General features: G+C 36.9%; 2 protein-coding genes across 2 annotated transcripts; both read left to right on the top strand.

The window, feature by feature from the left end:
• Positions 1–4,417: 4,417 nt before the first annotated feature.
• On the top strand, positions 4,418–9,092 carry LOC125713053 (homeobox protein Hox-C13a-like). The gene is made up of 2 exons (XM_048983835.1): positions 4,418–5,075; positions 7,925–9,092. Exons 1-2 carry the CDS (start codon positions 4,418–4,420, stop codon positions 8,182–8,184), a joined length of 918 nt encoding a protein of 305 aa, XP_048839792.1. The 3' UTR covers positions 8,185–9,092.
• A 7,330-nt stretch (positions 9,093–16,422) lies between these two features.
• hoxc12a (homeobox C12a) lies at positions 16,423–19,841 on the top strand. Its single transcript, XM_048984701.1, has 2 exons — positions 16,423–17,031; positions 17,898–19,841. The coding sequence occupies exons 1-2, from the start codon at positions 16,443–16,445 to the stop codon at positions 18,134–18,136; spliced, it is 828 nt and encodes a 275-aa protein (XP_048840658.1). The 5' UTR covers positions 16,423–16,442; the 3' UTR covers positions 18,137–19,841.
• Positions 19,842–20,176: the final 335 nt, after the last annotated feature.

Below are 20,176 nucleotides of genomic sequence, written 5' to 3'. Positions count from 1 at the left end.
TTATAATTTCCTAAGCGGTCTGATGATGAACTGGGCATACAGGTCTTTGTCAATACACTGGTCAGTTAACACAATAAAGGTTAATATACAAAAGGGTGACAAAAATTCTCCTGGTCTCGCATCTCCAGCATAATGTTCCAAATTACAGCTTTTCAACTATGGCTGAAAACGTATTCAAATAATCTTAGTTTGTCTGTAGCAATAACTGATTCTGTCACAGATTTGTGGTGTCACCGAAGCCATAAGCTGCGCTGTGACCCCCTTCTCTCCTGCTCCGTCCCTCGTAGGTTTTGTTTCAGGTCGAACACTAGTTTCTAAATCTGCTCATTTCTAAGTTCGCTGTAACATCAATATTCGCATGGAACTGTACAACAGCAAGAGTTCCCATGTAAGGCTGTTATTTCATTTAAAAAATATCCCTCTCATACATCTTTGTTAAACAAAACTTTTGTTGTTTAACAACAAAACGAGCGCAAGCACGAACAAAACGGAGTAAAGAACTGCCATAAATTTTGAGATCAAATTTAAAACTGCTACATTTAAGATAATTATTAAATTCATTCAATGTTTACTCTCAAGGTAAACTCATTTTAGTATTGGATTTGCCCAATTAATGATTTGCTTGTGCCCACTTTAAAAAGTAAATTAAACAGATAAGGACATAATACTGTATTGATAATGAATAATTATTTATGTCTATATCAATACCTACACTATAGTGGCCAAAATTGTGGAAACATTTCCAATTTTTAGAAATTGCAGAACTTCATTCCAGTGACTCCAGTTACTTATTTAAAAGTCTAGTGTATGATATTTGTAAACATTCTTTGATCGTTTAAACATTACCTACAATATTTGTGTACTTATTTTTAAAGAGTAATGGCAATAGGTGTTTCTACAATTATGATCAATAGTGTATAACCCGGTTTGCTGGATAACAAAGCAACGGATTTATTTCTTCCTGGCTTCTGATGCATGTCTGTATTTTCTGACACAGCCAGACCTCTTTGTTTCACACTACGTGCACAACAGAGTACATATACAGCATCAACTGTTTCCAATAATCTTTTACTGACGAGACAATCGCGGAAAATTAACCTTAAAGACTCCGGTTGCAGGCAATAAGAGGAAGCGGTGTCACACAACAAATTTTGTTTTCTGAATTTAGCATTATTTACCTTCCAGTTTTATCATTATTGCCAATGTTGTTTAACAGTACATTTCAGGGAGTGATAAAAACGTGCAGGATTAACAAAAGTGAGAGTTGAAGCAGTCCCTGAAGCCTCTTGTTTTTAGTTACTACATGCACAGACCAACGCAACCATTCAAACAAACAGACACGTACCCATGAATGCACGCACACATACACACATTCAGTTTTTTTTTGTTTTTTTTTTAATTCATCCCTTTTTTGGGGACCAACCATTCATTTCTGCCCTCCCAACTTCATCTGGCGCATCCTTGGGCTATGGTTACCCCTTTGGAAGCGCTTATTACGCCTGCAGATTGTCTCAATCACACAACTTGCAAAACTCTAATCCCAACAGTGACAACCTTAACCCTTACCCAGCCGTAACCTTAACCATAAGTGACCAAACAAACTGCAAGAGTTTTAGCATTTTTTAGCTTTTTTTATTGCGAACGCATATTTTTAGGAAATTGAGTTTTCCTTAATGGGGGCGAGAGAAATGGTCCTCACAACGTAAAAATAGCAGGTTTTTAGCACATTGTGGAGAGATAACCCCCCCCCCCCGCACACACACACACACACACACACACACACACACACACGCGCGATCTTCACCCGATCTCTTCATTCCGTTGGAACAGTTTTTTATAGCTTTATATATTTGCACTCTAAAAACAACCACATATGAACCAACAACGGCTAGCTCTTCAATTTAATTCAAGTTTTATTGACAGATAGATGCAAATCTTACTGCCTGTTGACTTGTCTAGAACCCACTATGTCATATCCAGGGCAAGACAACTTTGTCAGCAAACAAACACAATGAAGAGAAAAACTTAAAAGAAGTCAAATTCCACTCATTAAGTTATATTTATCCAAATAAAACGATATTTCCAGACTTAAGACGAAGTTTCGCATTTTTTTGGTGGGTATTGCTGCGAACATAAGGCTAGGCACATATGAAGTCGACTAAATAGACACCTTGTAATTAGGAAATATTAATATTAAACCGATAGTGTTCGACAGTATTTAATCTCATACTGTCTCCTGTTATCAGTATTACTAATGAAGAAATTGACATTGATAGACAGACAGACAGAAAGACAGCCATGCATAATATGCATAGCATGCATATGTACATGCAAACGCAAACACACTGATACATAGCTGAGATTTAGATTTTCGAATACATGTCATAATGAAATTTAGTAAAATTTCATGAATTAGTGAAATTTATGTTTATTCGGACTGTATATTCCAATAAAATGTTTAGGGGCTACTGATAATTTAATTAAAAATGACGGTGTACGCATTTGAAACACATACGTGTTTTTGATTTCACAGTGTCCTGTTTTGCAGAATCGGCATAAGGCAGACCTCTACTTAAACTCAAACTGTAAATAACTTGCTAATGTCTGCGAATAAAGAATTATAATCAAACACATTTTTAAATCGTGTACATATGTACACATTTTCTATGTTTGTTTTTTCAAAAAATCGTCTTTATGCTCTCCTTGGTACAACCTGTGAAAATATTTATTGTCTACATTTGTGTTTAACACGGTAAAAAATTATTAGTTTTTAGCCTTTCGACTGGAATCCGCCAAACTTTATCAGAGGAAAATCGTAGGTAATTTTATCCTTCAGTTTAACCTCTTGGCTGTCCTGTAATGGGCATGTTCAAATATTCAAAAATTCAAAATTCTACTTAATTTATAGGGGTGACACGAAAACCACGCTGAAGACAATACTATTTTACGTTATATTGTAAACGCATTTTTCAATTTATATAGGTGCTATATCTTTAGATAACATAATTGAAACAAATCGCAGCCACTTTTTATTGAAAGTAATATTATTAATTCAATATCTGATTGTGGTATTTTCCCTCTGCATAAAATACAATTAAAGTACAACTGAAGACTAGTATATTTCTGCTATGTAGACGCCCTTAAAACTCATATATTGCTTCCTGTTCAGGCTTGATTGTGTTATCCTGTGTCTTTCTTTAAGCCATATGTAGCATTCTTAACTGCAATGCCTTTGCATGTAAACCTGAACGTGCTGGTGTGAAGTTCATTCTCTCTGTCTAGACTATGATTACAACCTCGTTTTCCCGCGTTTTACCTTGACCTTGGACTTCCCAGAATCTGCCCTTTGTACAAGATTTCTAAATGTTACAGTTGTTTGAACAGTAAAGAACCTATTTTCAAATTCAATGCAGTGAATATACGCTAATATGTACTATTCAGATTTTAGTCCGTTATTAAACATTTCTGTAGTGTGGATATTTAGTTATACCATAATCATTTTAAACAGGATTTGAAAAGATTCTCGTAATAAACGACCGCCCAACTATGTATGCAACTCAGAGACAACATTCAAGTTAAGAATTTAAATCCAAGGTCTAAAATATAATCACTTTAATGATTAATGTACGCTCACATTAATTAGAAAAAAATATTTAATTGCATAAAAACTGATTAGAGTAAAAATTGTGCCTGGATTTATTTTGCTTAACGCGGCAGCTCACATTAAAAGAATAAACTGGTTTTCACATGAAATATATGTATATTGTATTGTATCGAAACCCAAGTCTTTACCTAAACATTAAAAAGTACGTGTATGTGTGTATGATCATTTTCCTTTATTCACAACGAATTTGATATTTTCCGCCCCTCTAGCGTGTTTCTCAATGCGGATTTTCATTTCATTGTAAATGTATCATAGTAAGATGTCAGAAAAAATTAAACAAAACGGATGGTGAACTTAAAATATGATAAAATGTACTCTTAAACGTTTTCTTAAATGAAACGTACAGATGTATATATATAAAATGTTTGAAAAATTCAGTAATACGATATGATTTCCATAGAATCAGCCAAAATGCACAGCTTGGCATCATCGTCAAAGCTCCGAAGTCGGCCCTAAGCTTTCCCTTCAGGATTTTTTTTTTTTTTTTTTTTTTAGTGACTTTATCCAATGAGATATCTGGCTACTCTTCAAATAGTGCTATAGGGGAAAGTGAGGGGGTAGATTTTTAAAGGGATGAATTCCCCCTCCCCTCTTACTCCTGCCTCGTTAATATGTCACGTGTCCTAGAGCCACAGCCTTAATGAACTAGACACTTGGGTATTGCATGCGCATGCGCCTGCGTAAAAATGTACTTGGAAATGAGGTGTCTATCTTGGAGTAGTCGACTTTTAAAAAGCGTCGGCAGCGCGTGATATGACGACTTCGCTGGTCCTGCATTCACGCTGGGCGGACACACTGATGTACGTTTATGAAAAAACCCCGAATGAAAATATTCAAAATAAAAACCAAACCATGGAGGGACTAAGCGGGAATTGCCCTGCGACCCACTGCAGGGAACTTATTTCGCACCCAGCTTTAGGGCGACATGCTGGCAGCATAGCGACTCACCAGGGCTCAGTGTACTCGGAAATATCCTCTACAGAAGCCGGCCGACAATGTCCCGCGCCCCAAACTTCATCTAGCGCATCCTTGGGCTATGGTTACCCTTTTGGAAGCCCTTATTATGGCTGCAGATTGTCTCACTCACACAACTTGCAGCAGAAGCCTTGTTCTTATCACCCAGTGGAGAAATACGCCGAAACAAGCAGCTCGTTGCCTACCGAAGAACTATCCAGCAGGGCCAAAGAGTTCGCTTTTTATCCTGGATTTGCCAGCTCATATCAGGCAGTCCCGGGTTACTTAGACGTTTCAGTGGTCCCCAGTATTAGTGCACATCCCGAAACGCGGCATGATGCGTTGATTCCAATGGAGGGCTACCAGCACTGGGCTCTTTCTAACGGCTGGGACGGGCAGGTGTACTGTTCTAAAGAGCAAACGCAGTCTGCGCATCTCTGGAAATCACCGTTCCCAGGTATGGAAATCAGCGCGTCCGCGCTTTCAATGACGTTTACAGAGTATTTCTGATTAGTTAAAAAGTTATTTAAAAATGAAGAATAATCTTAATAATGTATTTCAAATATAAGAAAAGCCTCAACAAATGATGATTATTGACGTGTTACGTGTATAGTTGATGTTCTTCTGGTTTGACTAAGTACCTCGGGGCTTGATTCCCTGGTTCATTTGTGTGTTTGTAACACAGCAGTAAAAATATTCAGCAATCTATACTCCAAGACAAATTCATCAAGGGGCTGGAGGTAGATACCATAATTAGTTGATTTTCTAAAATAAATCAGAGGAAATAGTGCAAAATGAACACCAAAGCCATACACCGCCGAATGTCTTAAAAATAACTGAAAATACGCTGCTAAAATAAATCTTCAGTCAGATGCGTTTTGACGTTTTTTTTTGGCCCATTTAGTGGGTCAGCAGAAATGTTAGTATATAACAATAGCTCCATTTGATTCTGATGATATGCTTTTGCCATACTGTAGGTCGAGAGACAATGCTAAGCGCGATGTTTTCCCATTCCTCTCCGCAGCTTTGCACATGTCGATATCTGATCTGCATGCATGTACTAGTAAATTTACGTTTGTCTTCTAAGTTCATTGCTTAATGATTGCCAGCAAATTTCCTCCACTTAAATACAAGCCTCGGCATTTAATTCGAGCCATTTTAATTCCGCTATTCAGAAATGCATTTTAGAAATGTGCTGTGCGATACACCGAGCTTCTAGTATGACAGTAAAATCACTTTTATTGGTCTGACTTGTATTGCAAGCGGGTGTGTTTAAAGATCAATGCGAATTCTTTACTTACCTGCAGAAAAATGGTTCTTAACACTTATCCCCGTTTTCAGCTTTTCTCTCCACCCAAGCGATATGCAATATTTTCACTTTAGACACGACAGAATATATGTATGGATTCCCCAAGGAAATATACTGCACGACATATATTTTAAAACCCCAAATTACTTACAAAAGCACGACATTGAAATTTATAATTGCACAGTAATAAGAGGAATGATCATTTAACAGATAAAAATGGTTCAGGGGTTAAACCGATATCGCCAGAGCCTCCTTTCCCTTTTTTGCGTTTTTTAGTATTGCATAGTGTATAATAATTGCAGGAAGGGCTACCCTGAGTAAACGTGACAATGACCTATGACTTCGTATGTGTGTGTGGGGGGGGTCGCTTTTGTCTCGATTTGTGCTTGTCGTCTACCGTATGTTTTTAACGTGCTTTAATAAATGCAATTTTTGACTTGAACGTTCAATGTGTTCGTTTTACCGAAATGAAATTGCTTATTTGTGGGTAAAACTTGAGAATGCTGCCCACAGCGGGCTGCGGAGAAGTAATTCACAATGTTCCCTGAAATGACAGCCGTGAAATGCTGCAACATACACAAGTCACATTCTGACTTAAACCGAGAAATGAGTGAAACAGTTATAAGATGCGTATGACTGTTACTTTGGCCAATCAGTGCAGGTCTGTGGGGGCAAATAACCGAGAATATTTTGTTACTATCGTTATCTTAATATACAACTATGACTTAAGAAAGCTTACGTTTTTGTTACGCTGCCCACGTATTCAACAATAAAACACAAATGAAAAAGAAACCAATATTAAAAGAAAGACATACCTGATAAGAAGTTACATTTCCGAGCAAAGGTACGTTACTTAATTCAATAACTGTACGGACATTGCAGTAGCTTAGTTTATTTTGTACTAGTGGAACTGGCCTACGTCATACCTTTTCAAATGAATACACACACACTCACGCAAACCTTTTTATACATTCAAAAAGGGAAACACTCGGAAACACATTAGTAAAGCATTGCTACGAATATAAAATAAAAATAAAAATCAACAGGTGGCAATAAATTAGATGTGTCACTTGTCGCAACGTAAGATGCGTGTGGTGTAGGTTGCGACCAAACCCTTACGCCTGAATATCTGAATATTGTTTCAGGCGTATTTTTGAAGAGAATTCATTCTATTTTAATTGTCTTTGTAGATGTGAATGGGTAGAGTAGGGGATTAAATGAAGCAATACATTATTAGTATGGATTACTGTAACTTTTGTGCGTGCAGCCACGAAGCTTACTGTTTTATGTCATTGCTTATATGAGTATTAAACGCTGGCCTAAGAGAACACATATTAAAACGCACACACACTTTAGTATATGCGAAATGTTATAAGTACTGACACGTTCTTTAAAAATACTTAATTCCCGCGAGCGCACGCACACGTCTGTTCGTACCTATTTCACAGGTGTTTTTTGCCAAGACACTAAAAACATTTATACAGATGTTTATTTGTTAAAATATTAGAAATACAGAGTGCATTTTGAAATACATTTTAAACTGTGTTATTTTAATATTGTAACTAAAGTCAAGTATTCAAAATAAAGAAATAAGTACATTATTGTGGAATGCCCGGTGACCAAAATAAAGTTCCTCTGTGTTTATAGTGAAGAGCTGACATTTATGTGGGAAAATATCCAAGAGCGTCGTTAAGCTCTGTCCATCTAGCGTTATAATAGGATCTTTCAACAATATTGTTATTCAGTAATGTGGTGTAAACGATATGACAGCGTTTCTAAATATGTTGTGAGATAAACCTATAAACAAAATCGTTATAACGTACAAGAGGTTTGTCTCATTCAGGTATCCGGGTCCTGGTGCAAGTAGGTCAATTATTATTGTTGTTATTTGCACCGTGGTATTGCTATATGTTTAATTTCCTGGAAATATCGGTATTTAAGCCTAACGTATTCGGATGTTATTTATTTATGTATTTTTTTATTTCCTTTTTTTGTAGATGTGGTTCCCCTACAGCCTGAAGTGAGCAGCTACCGCCGCGGCCGAAAGAAGCGAGTCCCCTACACTAAGGTGCAGCTCAAGGAGCTGGAGAAAGAATACGCGACTAGTAAATTCATCACCAAAGACAAGAGGAGACGTATTTCCGCTACAACAAACCTTTCTGAAAGGCAGGTCACCATTTGGTTCCAGAATCGACGTGTGAAAGAGAAGAAATTTGTCAGCAAGTCCAAGAACCCTACCCACGCGCACAACACCTGATACCCGCTCGAGCTTGTTCTCACTATGAATTAATTGTGATTTAAACTATTGTTTCCTAACAGAATCACTTGAGTGAAGACTCTGTTCTGAATTCCCTTTCTCCCAGATACGCTTAATCCTATTTATAAATTAAAGCTCGATTCTGTTGCATCAACACAATTACTTCTCTGGACCTGGAAGAGATGCTGTGAAAAACACTAGGAAGCAAACTGAACATTGTCTTTTATATGGCCGTGTAAAGATTTGTATATATGTATATGATATTTAATATAATCCTTGTTTCAAAAAGACGCGTTTTCCCGAATAATTCACACACAACTCTCTGTTTCTCACAGCATTCTTATCATACATAAATGTACTTTTTGGGGAAAACCAGAGAGTTGATTCCATTATCCAACTCAAACGCTATAAAACAGAATAAGCGATTGTATGTTACCTGGAGAGAAAATCAAAGCACTAGCAAGCAATGAAAAGTAAATCAGAAAGCCAAGGCCGCGAACGAAACAAAGAAACTGTCTTCTGCATGGACCAGCATGGTGCAGATTCCCATCTTCACAAAATGAACTTCGAAAGGAACAGGGTATAAAACGTCTCGATAGCATGTAAAGGCAGACCATTGAAGCAAGAGTCCCAATTTTGAAATGGACCATACAATGGTTTCCTTATTTAATTTGTATACCCACGTTCTGACAGCAGTTGTGTATATCATCACACTTAGTTCCTTTGTCAGTGAGGAATATGTATTTCTGTCATGCAACTGGAGTTATTGTAAAAAAAAAAAATTAAAACGGCTGAGTATTGTACAATGATGCACAGTATACTTTCTCGTTTTTCTTTGTATGCACACATCAATATGTAAACGTTTGTCATCTTTTTGTGCATTTTGTGAATAGAGTGTGTGAACTGTATTATCGTGTTTGACCAGTGAGTATGGAACGGAATAAAGCGTGAAGATGACGTCTACTATGGCGACGACAATGATATCTGATAACGAAAAAAATAAAAGGTTATAGCATGCAAGCTATAAACAATTGAATTCACAACGGACTTGTGCTATACAAAACAAAATGATTTCACAGCATCACATAAACCATGTCCCTGATTAATATAACATTGTTCAAATTAATGGTGCGCCTGAGATTCTTGGAAATATTAATGCTTTTTTTTAACTCTTCCATGAAGCATTTTAAAAACAAAGGTAAAGTTAAGTAAAAATCTTATAAGATTATGAAGGTCTCATCTGACAATTAAAATTGCTTATTGCAATTACCAAATTTAAAGATTTACCTAGTGTTACTTTACCTACCTAGAATTACCTATACCAGCTTTGCCAGTTGGATTCCGCGCTGTCGTTTACATTCAGCAATTCACAAACTATATATAATCAGCTATATAAACAACTCTTAAAATGTAATGTAATCGGTAGGCAGGAATAAACTGGAATAATCTGGCTCCGTGATCTCTAATAAAGACATATAAAATATATAAGAACAACTCGTTGGCCGGTTAAGATGCAATAGTTATTTCAACTTAAATTGAGGCCTGGTGTTCTTCAGCGCGAGTATCAACAGCCCAGTGAAATGGATACTTCCGGTTTCACCTTAATTCTTTGCATTCCGAGTAAATATTATATTTCATCGCATTTCATGATTAGCGACATACAGTCATTCTTGTTTTAAATGCTTACTAGCCTCTGACGAGGCCGCCGAAGAACAGCACGGACCGAGCCGCCGACTCATAGCACGTGTTTCCGCTTATCGGGCTCTTTTCACATGGCTTAAGAATCCGAGTATGATATCCGACATCCGACCGAGTTGATACAAGACAACAACAATAACAGCTACAATAACAACAAATATAGTAAACAGTCCGAATTCATACAAACGCAGTATTTTGGCTAGATAAATTGTAAATTGAATTTGAAATTTGAGTTCTTTCAGGGGTAATCCTAACGTGCCCTTAAAACCATCTGGGGGATTCTGTCGAAACACTTCACATGCGTTGGAAAAAATTGTACCAGTAGATTACGTAGTCCAGTAATTTTAAATATTCGTATATTTGAATATAGACAAAAATATGTTTTTCTTTGCGGATCCCGTGTCAGGTATCACTTTCAGAAATTTCATTTTTTAAGCATACTGTGTAGCGAACTTTTATGTGATGCAATTAATGGGCAATTAATATAAATTACACGCATTTATTTAACATGCCGGTTTCACATCTCACCAGTTTCAAAAGTACGAGCATTGAGTTGTATTTGGTCACTTCCCAAAAGAAACTTACAGCCTAATCACAATTCTATATAAACACAGCAAATAAATGAGTAATTACGCTCATACGCCGCAAGTCCTATATGTAAATATTTTTCCGTTAAGCATCTCAACCAATTATTGATATGTAATTCCACATTAGGGATGTAAATAAAAATTGAGAAATTTTCTCAAACGAACAAAACGAACTTTCGGCCATGGTAGATAAGATTTTAACAACTCTGAGCTATTAATTGAGTTCTCCCCAAACAAGCTTGATTGGCCGAATGGCGTCCTCTCGATTGTAAATAACTTATGGTCTTATGTTACGCTATCACAGAGCATGTGGATTTTGGCATATTATTGAAAACATTTAACACAACACCATGTCCTCGGTGCACTAAATATATAAGGGTTAGCTAAAACAACCGGCTTATACCGCATCAAGATATACAATATCTTGTGCCAATCCATTTCTTTTGTGTTAACCTGTCCCGAAACTATCAATGCATTACCCTTGACCATGACTATGCGGCCACTTTGACCTTGACATCACGCAGCTTTCGCGAAATAAACGGGGTGGGGGTTTCAGTTCTCACGATTTGTTTGTAGGAAAACAAAGTGTTATTTCAACGTCTAGACAGCTCCAGTTAATGACATGCCATAAATACATAAACCGGCAAAGTGCTGGGATGTCCTCCGACACAAGCATTTCTAGCCTATATATTTTCTAACTGAAATCACAGAAGTCATTTTCGCAGGCTTGCATTTTACTTTATTTGGAAATGTAGTTTACAGAATCATTTATACCCCAGTTCCGTATCCAAGTCAAGTCAATCCCTTTCCCAAACCACCAGTGCATTTTCCAGTTCTTTTTTGAGGCGTGACCGCAAAGTACAAGTAAACCACTGATAGAATCCGACTTCTCAGTCAACAGTTATCAACAGTGAACATGATTAATGTTCGGTTGTTTAAAGTTATTAGTAAAATCGTGGATTTAGGAGTACCGAGGCATCGCACTTCATGTTTGAAGGTATGGCTGGTCTATTTATACCGAGCAACAGGAGTTCATTGCAACTTTTTTCACTACTAATACCAATACAACATGTGTAGACCTCATGAAGAATTAGAAATATTATAATTTTCATGCAAACATTATGCTGTGGGCAATGGTACTGAAATTGGCATTTTTAAATATTAAATTGCTTTGTTGTATTACATACTAAATGATATAATATTATGTTCTATCAAGTCAGGTCTATGATTTGCGTTATGTGACGGCCTGTGTTTGCGCTTCACAAATGTCCACACATTCCATTTATAAACACACACAATATATAAATTATCCTCCATAATTATGTTATTATCAAAAGAAAGTCAACAATAAATAGTAATTTCCTACTGAGAATGCACTAGCAAAATATATGTTGGAAGAGATATATAGAAAAATATGCAATATTTCGTGCATTTTTGAAATTCCGAGAGAGGGAGCATCTCGCAATATCCTTCTCAACATTTTCCGCAGTGATTTAATTTGTAATCACCACAAATATATTTTCTTAGCTCATATTTATTTTATTTATTATTTATGATCTTATTTTACTTTATTTAACAGACGCTTTTGTCCAAAGCGGCGTGGAAGTGGATCAAATAGCACATCACAAACATACGGCTGTCGGAGAGTGAGGCTTTGCTGAGCTTCCAGTTAATACTTACAAATGCTTATTGACACATTCGATTACAAAATGTGGTTTCACTGTAAGTAAGATTTTGAAATAATGGGCAGCAGAGGTACGTAAAAATATAACCTTTCATACTGAAAGTTGTTTTTAACATTAACTCTTTCGGCTGTCCGGACTGCTATTCAATTCCGGCAAACATTTCAGCTACTAGCTTGTAGCTCTTCACATTGATAGCCGATACAGTGTGGGTAGCTAAAACAAACGGCGTATTACCACGTACTGGAAACAGTACTACAAAGGAAGGGACGCTCCAGCAATTGTGCACGCGGAGCATAGTAGAGAAGACATGTACAGGCGGCTGATAACCTCTGGCGGTGGCAGAGTGAACTGATGGGGGGGGGACTAATAGTATAAGCGCGCCACTCGAGTGTAAACACTGCATTTGCCAGCTTATGTGCGCTTCACTCCTTGAATGTCTTCTGATATTTTTTAAAAATTAAATTTTTTATTAGGTTTATGTTATTTGTTTTATCTGCGACACACCTAAAGTACGTTTAAATTTAATTAAAACGTCGTTAACATCGCTAACTCTAATACAGCCCTAATGTGATTAAGATTTCAATTTGCATCTTATGCGAAGAGTTCACAACACACAAAGTCTGCTGAAATAAGATTCTGCAGAATTCGTAAATTACTTTTTCATTCAGCATACAACTAGTGCCGGATTTTTTAGAATTTCGCAAACTTTATATTCACAGTCCATTGCGGTTATGCTATGGACGGTACGTGCTCTTTGTTATTTATGAAACTGGGTTTTGTGTATTTACCCACTTTGCTGGTATCCATATCTTGTGTTTTATACTCATTATATTAAATGAGTTTAGATAGATAGATAGATAGATAGATAGATAGATAGATAGATAGATAGATAGATAGATAGATAGATAGATAGATAGATAGATAGATAGATAGATAGATAGATAGATAGATAGATCATAGGTTCTACTGGATAGTTCAAATCACGGCTCTGCAGATTAACGTCTTTCTTATATACAAATTAAATTCCTCAGTTTCAGAAATCAATATGCGATATGTAAATGTTACCCGTGTGTGAGAGAGAACTTTCCATGAAACAAATCTTTTGTTCTCTTTCGATTTGACTCTATATTTTGTACAAATTTCTCAACAAAATTTTAGATATGCATCGAACAGTGCATGTTTGGTTAACAGTTCAGACAGATAATACGGATCGCATGGGTAAATATGTGTATAACGGTAAACAATGGCAAACATCATGTGTCACAGTTCCAACTTTTAAAAACTTTTAGAAGTATGTCCTCAGCCTTGTAGTATGATCATGCAATGCAACGGCTAGATAGCCCAATCTTCCACAAGTTACGAAGTTTGCTAAAAGGAACAGCAGCGACAATATCTAAACAGTCAGAAAAATAAAAGCATCTCATGCTTTTATGAATATGAAACTTAGATACTAAAGGCGAATCTATCTTTTAGTCTGCGAGTCACTCTTTTAGAAATCGTCACTGGTGTGTTTTCTTTGTCCGTTTAGTGCAATTTAGAAATTTAGAAATATTAGGATGCACATATTCAACCTCATGGTAGACATTACGCAGTGAGTCCATAAGAAAGTCGTTTTAGCGCACACCTAAGAATCACAAGAAAGTACATATAGATGCGATTCCCAATGACAACCATATCTGCATTTGTGCAGATGTAATTAAAATGCAATCTGAAAAGTGAATCTTGTTGTTTCCTAATTCGTTAAACGAGTCAATTTAAAACTGATCAACTCACCAAAACTAAAAAACACTGGTATTTTTTATTCGTAGAAAACTATAATAATTAAAAGAATCACGATGAAAAAAAAGATGCCCGAACAGAACTAGAATGAAGAGAGTCTATTTCATTCAATCGCACGGTCCCGGCTGGACGCATCACTGGGCCGTCATTTCAATAACCCCTCGTGCACTAGACGGTGACCTTGAACTGCCACGTGCAACTGAATCGTGGGCTCTGTCTAGTGAACGGTATTTTTAAGCATGCTATGTGCTTAGGGGGTTTACCAGTGTGTTTCTATAGGTATATATTAAATTACATACGCCTGCTTAATTTAAGTGAGAAGTTTCGAATCTCGGACGGTGCTTGTTCTGTCTTCTAGGGTTTCTCCTTCGTCGATTTGAACGCCGTGTTGCATCAATTTTACCTAAAGGTAATTTAATAGTACAAATGGTTCTGAAGAAATAAATATATCTGCATGCCTTATTTTACATCCAAATGGTAGCTCGTCCTTCTGTCTGTGATTGTACATGCCATTTATAATGGACTTGAAATTTAATATGAACGATCGACTATGGATATTTCTGGAACACTGTATAAGATCCTGTGATCCCACACCATTAGCCATATCTTTATTGTTAGTCTGCATGGGAAGACAGACAGGCTGGTGGGCTAACTTTGCTACGTATATATTAGCTGATATTCCCGAAACTATTAAGTGAAAATCTCAATTCTCCGTGTTGTTGCTTCACGCCTACATTATCTGCCTGGTAAGATCTAGAAAAAAAAAGATTCCCTTAAGATTTGCGGGCAGATATCATTAAAATGTACGGCGGTTTCTTGGAATCTATTTTTAAATTTAAATTTAAAAAAAATCTACCACTGTGCTTACTTATACATCTTGCTGCAAACACCCAATTTATTCCTCCATACTAAACAGAAGGAAACTGAATTGGAAAAGCCCAAGCGGATATAGCGTGAACAGTTCATAGTGAGTTTCTTAGATCCTAGATACCAGAAAATATCTTGTTTCTCTCTTCTCTGCCAGTATGCAGTATTTTTCTGTACATCATTTACTGATACTGAAGTCTAATAATATGCGGGCTGTATACTGTAAAATAAAATTAATTAATATAAATAGACATAAATTAGATAAATAGCATCGAACAGAAAGTGTTGTAACTGGTCAGTTTCGTAAGGAAGAAAGAAAATGGTTTCAATTCTAACAAATATAATCGTTTGTATATATGTACGGGCCCTAACTGCCTTTTACTGTTACAGCGCCGAGCTGCTACGTGACACAACATACATATTTTACATAAAATCTTCCTAGTTGGTCGTTTACTGGATGTAGGAGGCTTCAAGTGTAATTTATAAAAAGACCATGCATTTCGATTGCTTACAAATGGAAACATATATACGCAACAAAATTTGCGCAACACATCGTGGAAAAGTGTGGTTTTAACGTAAGGGCTAAGTAACCTAATATTTTTTGCTGATTCCTTCATTTTAAAAATCCCACATGCTTTTTCCGGTTATTGATAAATTACGCAATCATTTCATCCTCATTATGGTTGATTTACTAAATGACATTAAAGTCTAGTTTTCTTGGAATGGCGACAGTTACTTGAAGAATATTCAATAGGCTACTCGAAATATAGGCAAATTATTTATTTTTTGTTTAACCTATTTACTTATTTCCTAAGAATGTGGCCAAAATATAATGTTACAATAATAATGCGTAGACCTATATAATAATACATATGTTGCATGGAGTTTCACCCTGCTGGCGCTCCAAAGATACTGGTATAATTCATCCAAAATTATTAAAGGCTTTACAGAATGATTTCCAGTATATGACCGAGAATGTTTATTGGCGTATCTGTTAAAGTTGCTCCTATGAGGTATGAGCCAGTGTATTATTTGAAATACGCTGTTAAAATAACCTTAGCGAGGATCGCCCAACTTTACAGAGCCAGTGGTTTCAACCTGGTGACCTCCTTACTGTAAATATGTGTGAAGAGCGGTTGTGAGCATCACTCTTTGCTTAAAACAAGCCTGTAAAACAGAGGCATCACAGCTTTATGTGACACTGAATTCAACCATAATTTGCTCTAAAATAAAATGTCAAAGGCACCCCGCCTTCTTACTAAATAAATATTTTTTTTCTTGAGGATAAGTGTTTAAATACTATTTGCTGTCTATTGAAAGCATTACATGACGCTTGGGATAGTTTCAAGTATTTATAGACTTCGTTTTTGAAATCTGCACATTGGGGACGCAGATAATATCAAAACATGACGGGATTCTACATTTTAATAAAATATTTTATAGTATTTTAAAAGCATATAAAACCCGTAATACAGAAGTTAATGTTTTGTTTTGTCTGCAAAAAACCTAGTGGGTGGTGCCTACGCGTGTAAATTAGCCCAATCACGTGACGTGATGGCGGCCAATGAGCTGCAGCCTTAGCTTTAACTACGTTAAATGTCAGATTGCAATAAACTAGAAGCTGTTGGTCGGGCCCGCGGAAATGGGCGAGCATAATCTTCTTAATCCTGGTTTTGTGGGACCGTTGGTAAACATCCACACTGGAGACACCTTCTACTTTCCAAATTTTAGAGCATCCGGGGGACAGCTGGCGGGGCTACCCTCTCTCTCCTATCCGAGAAGGGACAATGTGTGCGCTCTCCCGTGGAACCCATCGGAGTCGTGCAATGGATACCCTCAGTCCTACTTTGGTAGCCCCGTGTCCATTAACCCTTCCTTCAACCGATCATGTGAAATCACCCGGCCAGATGAAGGAAAATGCTATTATAACAACGGTAGTGGGAACAGGGAAAGTTGTTCCGAGGGCGCTGGTTTGAAAAGAGAGGATAGGTCAAGGGACAGTTCCTTATTAGCGTCTGAGCACGGACTGCACAATGGCATGAGCAACAGTGGTGCTTTTTCTAAATATGATTATGGGACTGAGCAGCTAACCCAAGACCCACCGTCCTGTCAATCCCTTGAATCCGATTCAAGCTCGTCGTTGCTCACTGAAGGAGGAAAGACCTCTGGCAGCGACCCACAGATGCTGACTTCGCCGGTAGATCATGCGAACAGTGTGGCAGCGGGCGGAGGTGAGACGCTTGCAAGCTCGGTAACACTAGGTTCCTTTTACACAGGATTGTACCGTTGTTATAGAATTCACATATTTTGTTAAACCGTAACGTTGATTTGTCAGTTATCGAACCAGAACATTTTGTCTTCACTGCTGTCGGCTTGCTTGGTGAAGAAACGCCGCTAGGGGTTGCACTTAAAATGCTTCCCACATTCAGGAATTTACATTCAGTCTTTTAAACAACTAGTAAAAACAACACTATAAAACTCGATATTCGCCATCGAATGCACGTATTTTAAGCACAATTACCCTAACATAGTTTGTCTCTTGCGATTCATATAAATGTAGATAGCCTATTTATATAGCAAAAAAGCACAGCGCTTTTGACTGTGCAGATGAATTAGTTCAGGGGTATTTAACGCTCAGCTGTGCTTGCCTAAGCAGAGTAGCGAGGTTTTGTTTTTGTTTTAATGACTCGTAAACAGAATTAATATCTCTTCTTTGTTCATTTCAAAGCCGTTTAATATGCCCCCCCAAAACGGCAACTAAGCCGTATAGAGTCTGCAAGCGAGACTTCATTATCGCGTTAATGTACATTTAACAACGACAGTAAAACCTTAGCGTGACAGATACTGTAAATTATTCAATCTGAATAATGAGTCGAATTTTCCATTTCGATTTACATTTTTCATAGTAATGTGCTTATTTTATGTTGTAAAGAGAATCCGTTAGAATCCGGATCAAAATCAAGTTCAATGTTATTTGAGTCTATGTGGGCTGCTTTATACCGTATTTACAGACATGAACGCAGAGACTTCTGAAGATTCTTCGTGTGGGCTTCAATAATTCAAATCACCTAATCAGGCACTTGTATTTCCTCTGCAGGTACTCCGTGGTATCCGATGCACACCCGGACCCGCAAGAAACGTAAACCTTACTCCAAACTGCAGCTGGCTGAGCTAGAGGGCGAGTTCATGCTAAACGAGTTCATCACGAGGCAACGGCGCAGGGAGCTGTCCGACCGGCTGAACCTCAGTGACCAACAAGTTAAAATCTGGTTTCAGAACCGGAGGATGAAAAAGAAAAGACTGTTACTGAGAGAGCAAGCTCTGTCATTCTTTTAGAATACACTTTACTCAGCATTTAATCACATATCGGTACACCAATCCATTTTTGATTTACGACACTTAGTATTCTGTTTGGTTTCTTTATTGGAAAGCTTACACTTTTCATGGATATATCAGTGTCAGTTTTGCTATGATTTTTTGTTACTATGGTATTACGAAAACAATACGTTTGCGACTAGCGGCACAGGCGAATGCTCTGACACAATCTGAGTTAAAATGCGAGAGTACAAAATGCTTCCACATTTCCATAATCATGAATTAGATTATTGCTAGTTCTATTGTGAATACAGTCATGATTCGCCGTAAGAATGGCGTTTCCCATTTATTTATATCCATAAAAGCCATCACTCTTGATATTTCTGAAAAATGCTGTGTAAACGCAAATGAAGCAACTTCGGAAAAAATGGGATTAATGACGGGAGAAGTATACATAAAATAAGTAACGAGGGAAGAAAATACTTTCTTTTTATCAGTCGGTACGAAGGAAGATCATTTGCAGTGATTTTCAATTCCAACACAAAAGTTGGAGCAGAGAGACACAGAGAAGTACAATAAAACGCTTGTATCCACGCCACAATTACCACCACGTGCTATGGGGATGTTCACGGTCAAGGACAGGATGAGTGTGCTCCAGCTCTCTGACTCACTAATTCAGCAAGACTCAGAACCCCAAACCCGACATTTTATTGGCCTGTATGTTACATAAACAAGCTTCTGTAAACTTTTGAAAACAGGCAATGTAGGTAAGATATGCTTGAACGCCCTCGAAGTTTTCAATTGAGATTTAGATGTTGGGTGAAGGAGCAGAATGGTGTCCAAATTCAGTATTCAAGTTCAGTATTAACTCTGAGTCAAAGTCCCTCCGTAAATTGCAATGGATTGTTGCAGTTGTAAGAAAATCCTTTTCTCGTTCATCTGTCTGCTGCCCACACGTGTAATTTTGCCCTACTTTAATTACCTCAAAATATAAAATAACCTGTTGTATAATACGCGTCAATCCAACGTTTGTGGCGTGAAACAGAAACCTGAATTGGGTAAAATAAAAAATAAATATGTGCTAGCCTCCAATGAAACGTAACTGATAACTGCATTTAATAATTGCTAAATATTCAATTATGCGAAAAGGTATAAGTCACTCTGACACCAGGGTGGTTCTTAACTAATCGCATCGCTTTTAATATAACGCATGCAAAGCCTAATATTCTACGAGTTTTATGATAAATCCAAAATATTTGTTAGTATCAATTGCATCTTATATAGTGTTAAATATACAGACGTTTTTAACAAAAACTTGTCGGTTATTTTAATGAACTGTGTTCTCCATTTACACTCTTTCTGATTAACTATTCCGTAAATGTGATTGCATTAAAACGTATATCGTCTGTTCTGAATTTCTACATAAATTTTTTTTCATGGTATGTTCTACGTGACAAGTCGATAGCGTAATTTCTGGTCTGTTATTTTTTTTCTCCAGCATATATATATATATATATATATATATATATATGTGTGTGTGTGTGTGTGTGTGTGTGTGTGGTGTGTGTGTGTGTGTGTGTGTGTCTCCAAGAATCCTTATAGCGATGTATCTTGTGTATTCTGTTGTAAAGGTATGGACAATTATAAACACACACCCATGCACATATTCATTAATGTATATATCTTGTTGACCACCTTATAAATAAACTCTTCAACGTCAATTTAATTAATTTTAATTAATATTTTATAATTATATTTCTACTGCTGCTACTACAGTAATATATTGACAGTTAAGTTGGTTGGACGTGAAATTTAATTACATTTGTTTATTGAGGCTTTATATATGCATGCTTGTGCTAATGTAAATAAAACAGTGGTTCTCCACATAGTCCGTGTTTTTAAAGTGTGAGCCTGTATAGTACAGAAAAGAAGGTATTCATCTCAAATTCAAACTCAAAAGGTTTATTGTCATTTGTACTATAGTACAACTGCTGCGTACAATGAGATGCTCACTTGCGTGTTGCCTGCAGTAATAAACAGGGTAACAAACAGTAACAGGAC

Source organism: Brienomyrus brachyistius, chromosome 18 (assembly GCF_023856365.1).
Source record: "Brienomyrus brachyistius isolate T26 chromosome 18, BBRACH_0.4, whole genome shotgun sequence".
NCBI classification, from domain to species: domain Eukaryota; kingdom Metazoa; phylum Chordata; class Actinopteri; order Osteoglossiformes; family Mormyridae; genus Brienomyrus; species Brienomyrus brachyistius.
The sequence above is the reverse complement of the archived record's forward strand: the minus strand, read 5'-3'. Positions and strand labels throughout refer to the sequence as shown.

Coding starts and splice junctions, on each gene's coding strand:
- LOC125713053 (XM_048983835.1), top strand. CDS start 4,418: ATGACGACTTCGCTGGTCCTGCATTCACGCTGGGCGGACACACTGATG. Junction 5,076..7,924: donor CTGGAAATCACCGTTCCCAG/GTATGGAAATCA, acceptor CTTTTTTTGTAG/ATGTGGTTCCCCTACAGCCT.
- hoxc12a (XM_048984701.1), top strand. CDS start 16,443: ATGGGCGAGCATAATCTTCTTAATCCTGGTTTTGTGGGACCGTTGGTA. Junction 17,032..17,897: donor CAGTGTGGCAGCGGGCGGAG/GTGAGACGCTTG, acceptor TTTCCTCTGCAG/GTACTCCGTGGTATCCGATG.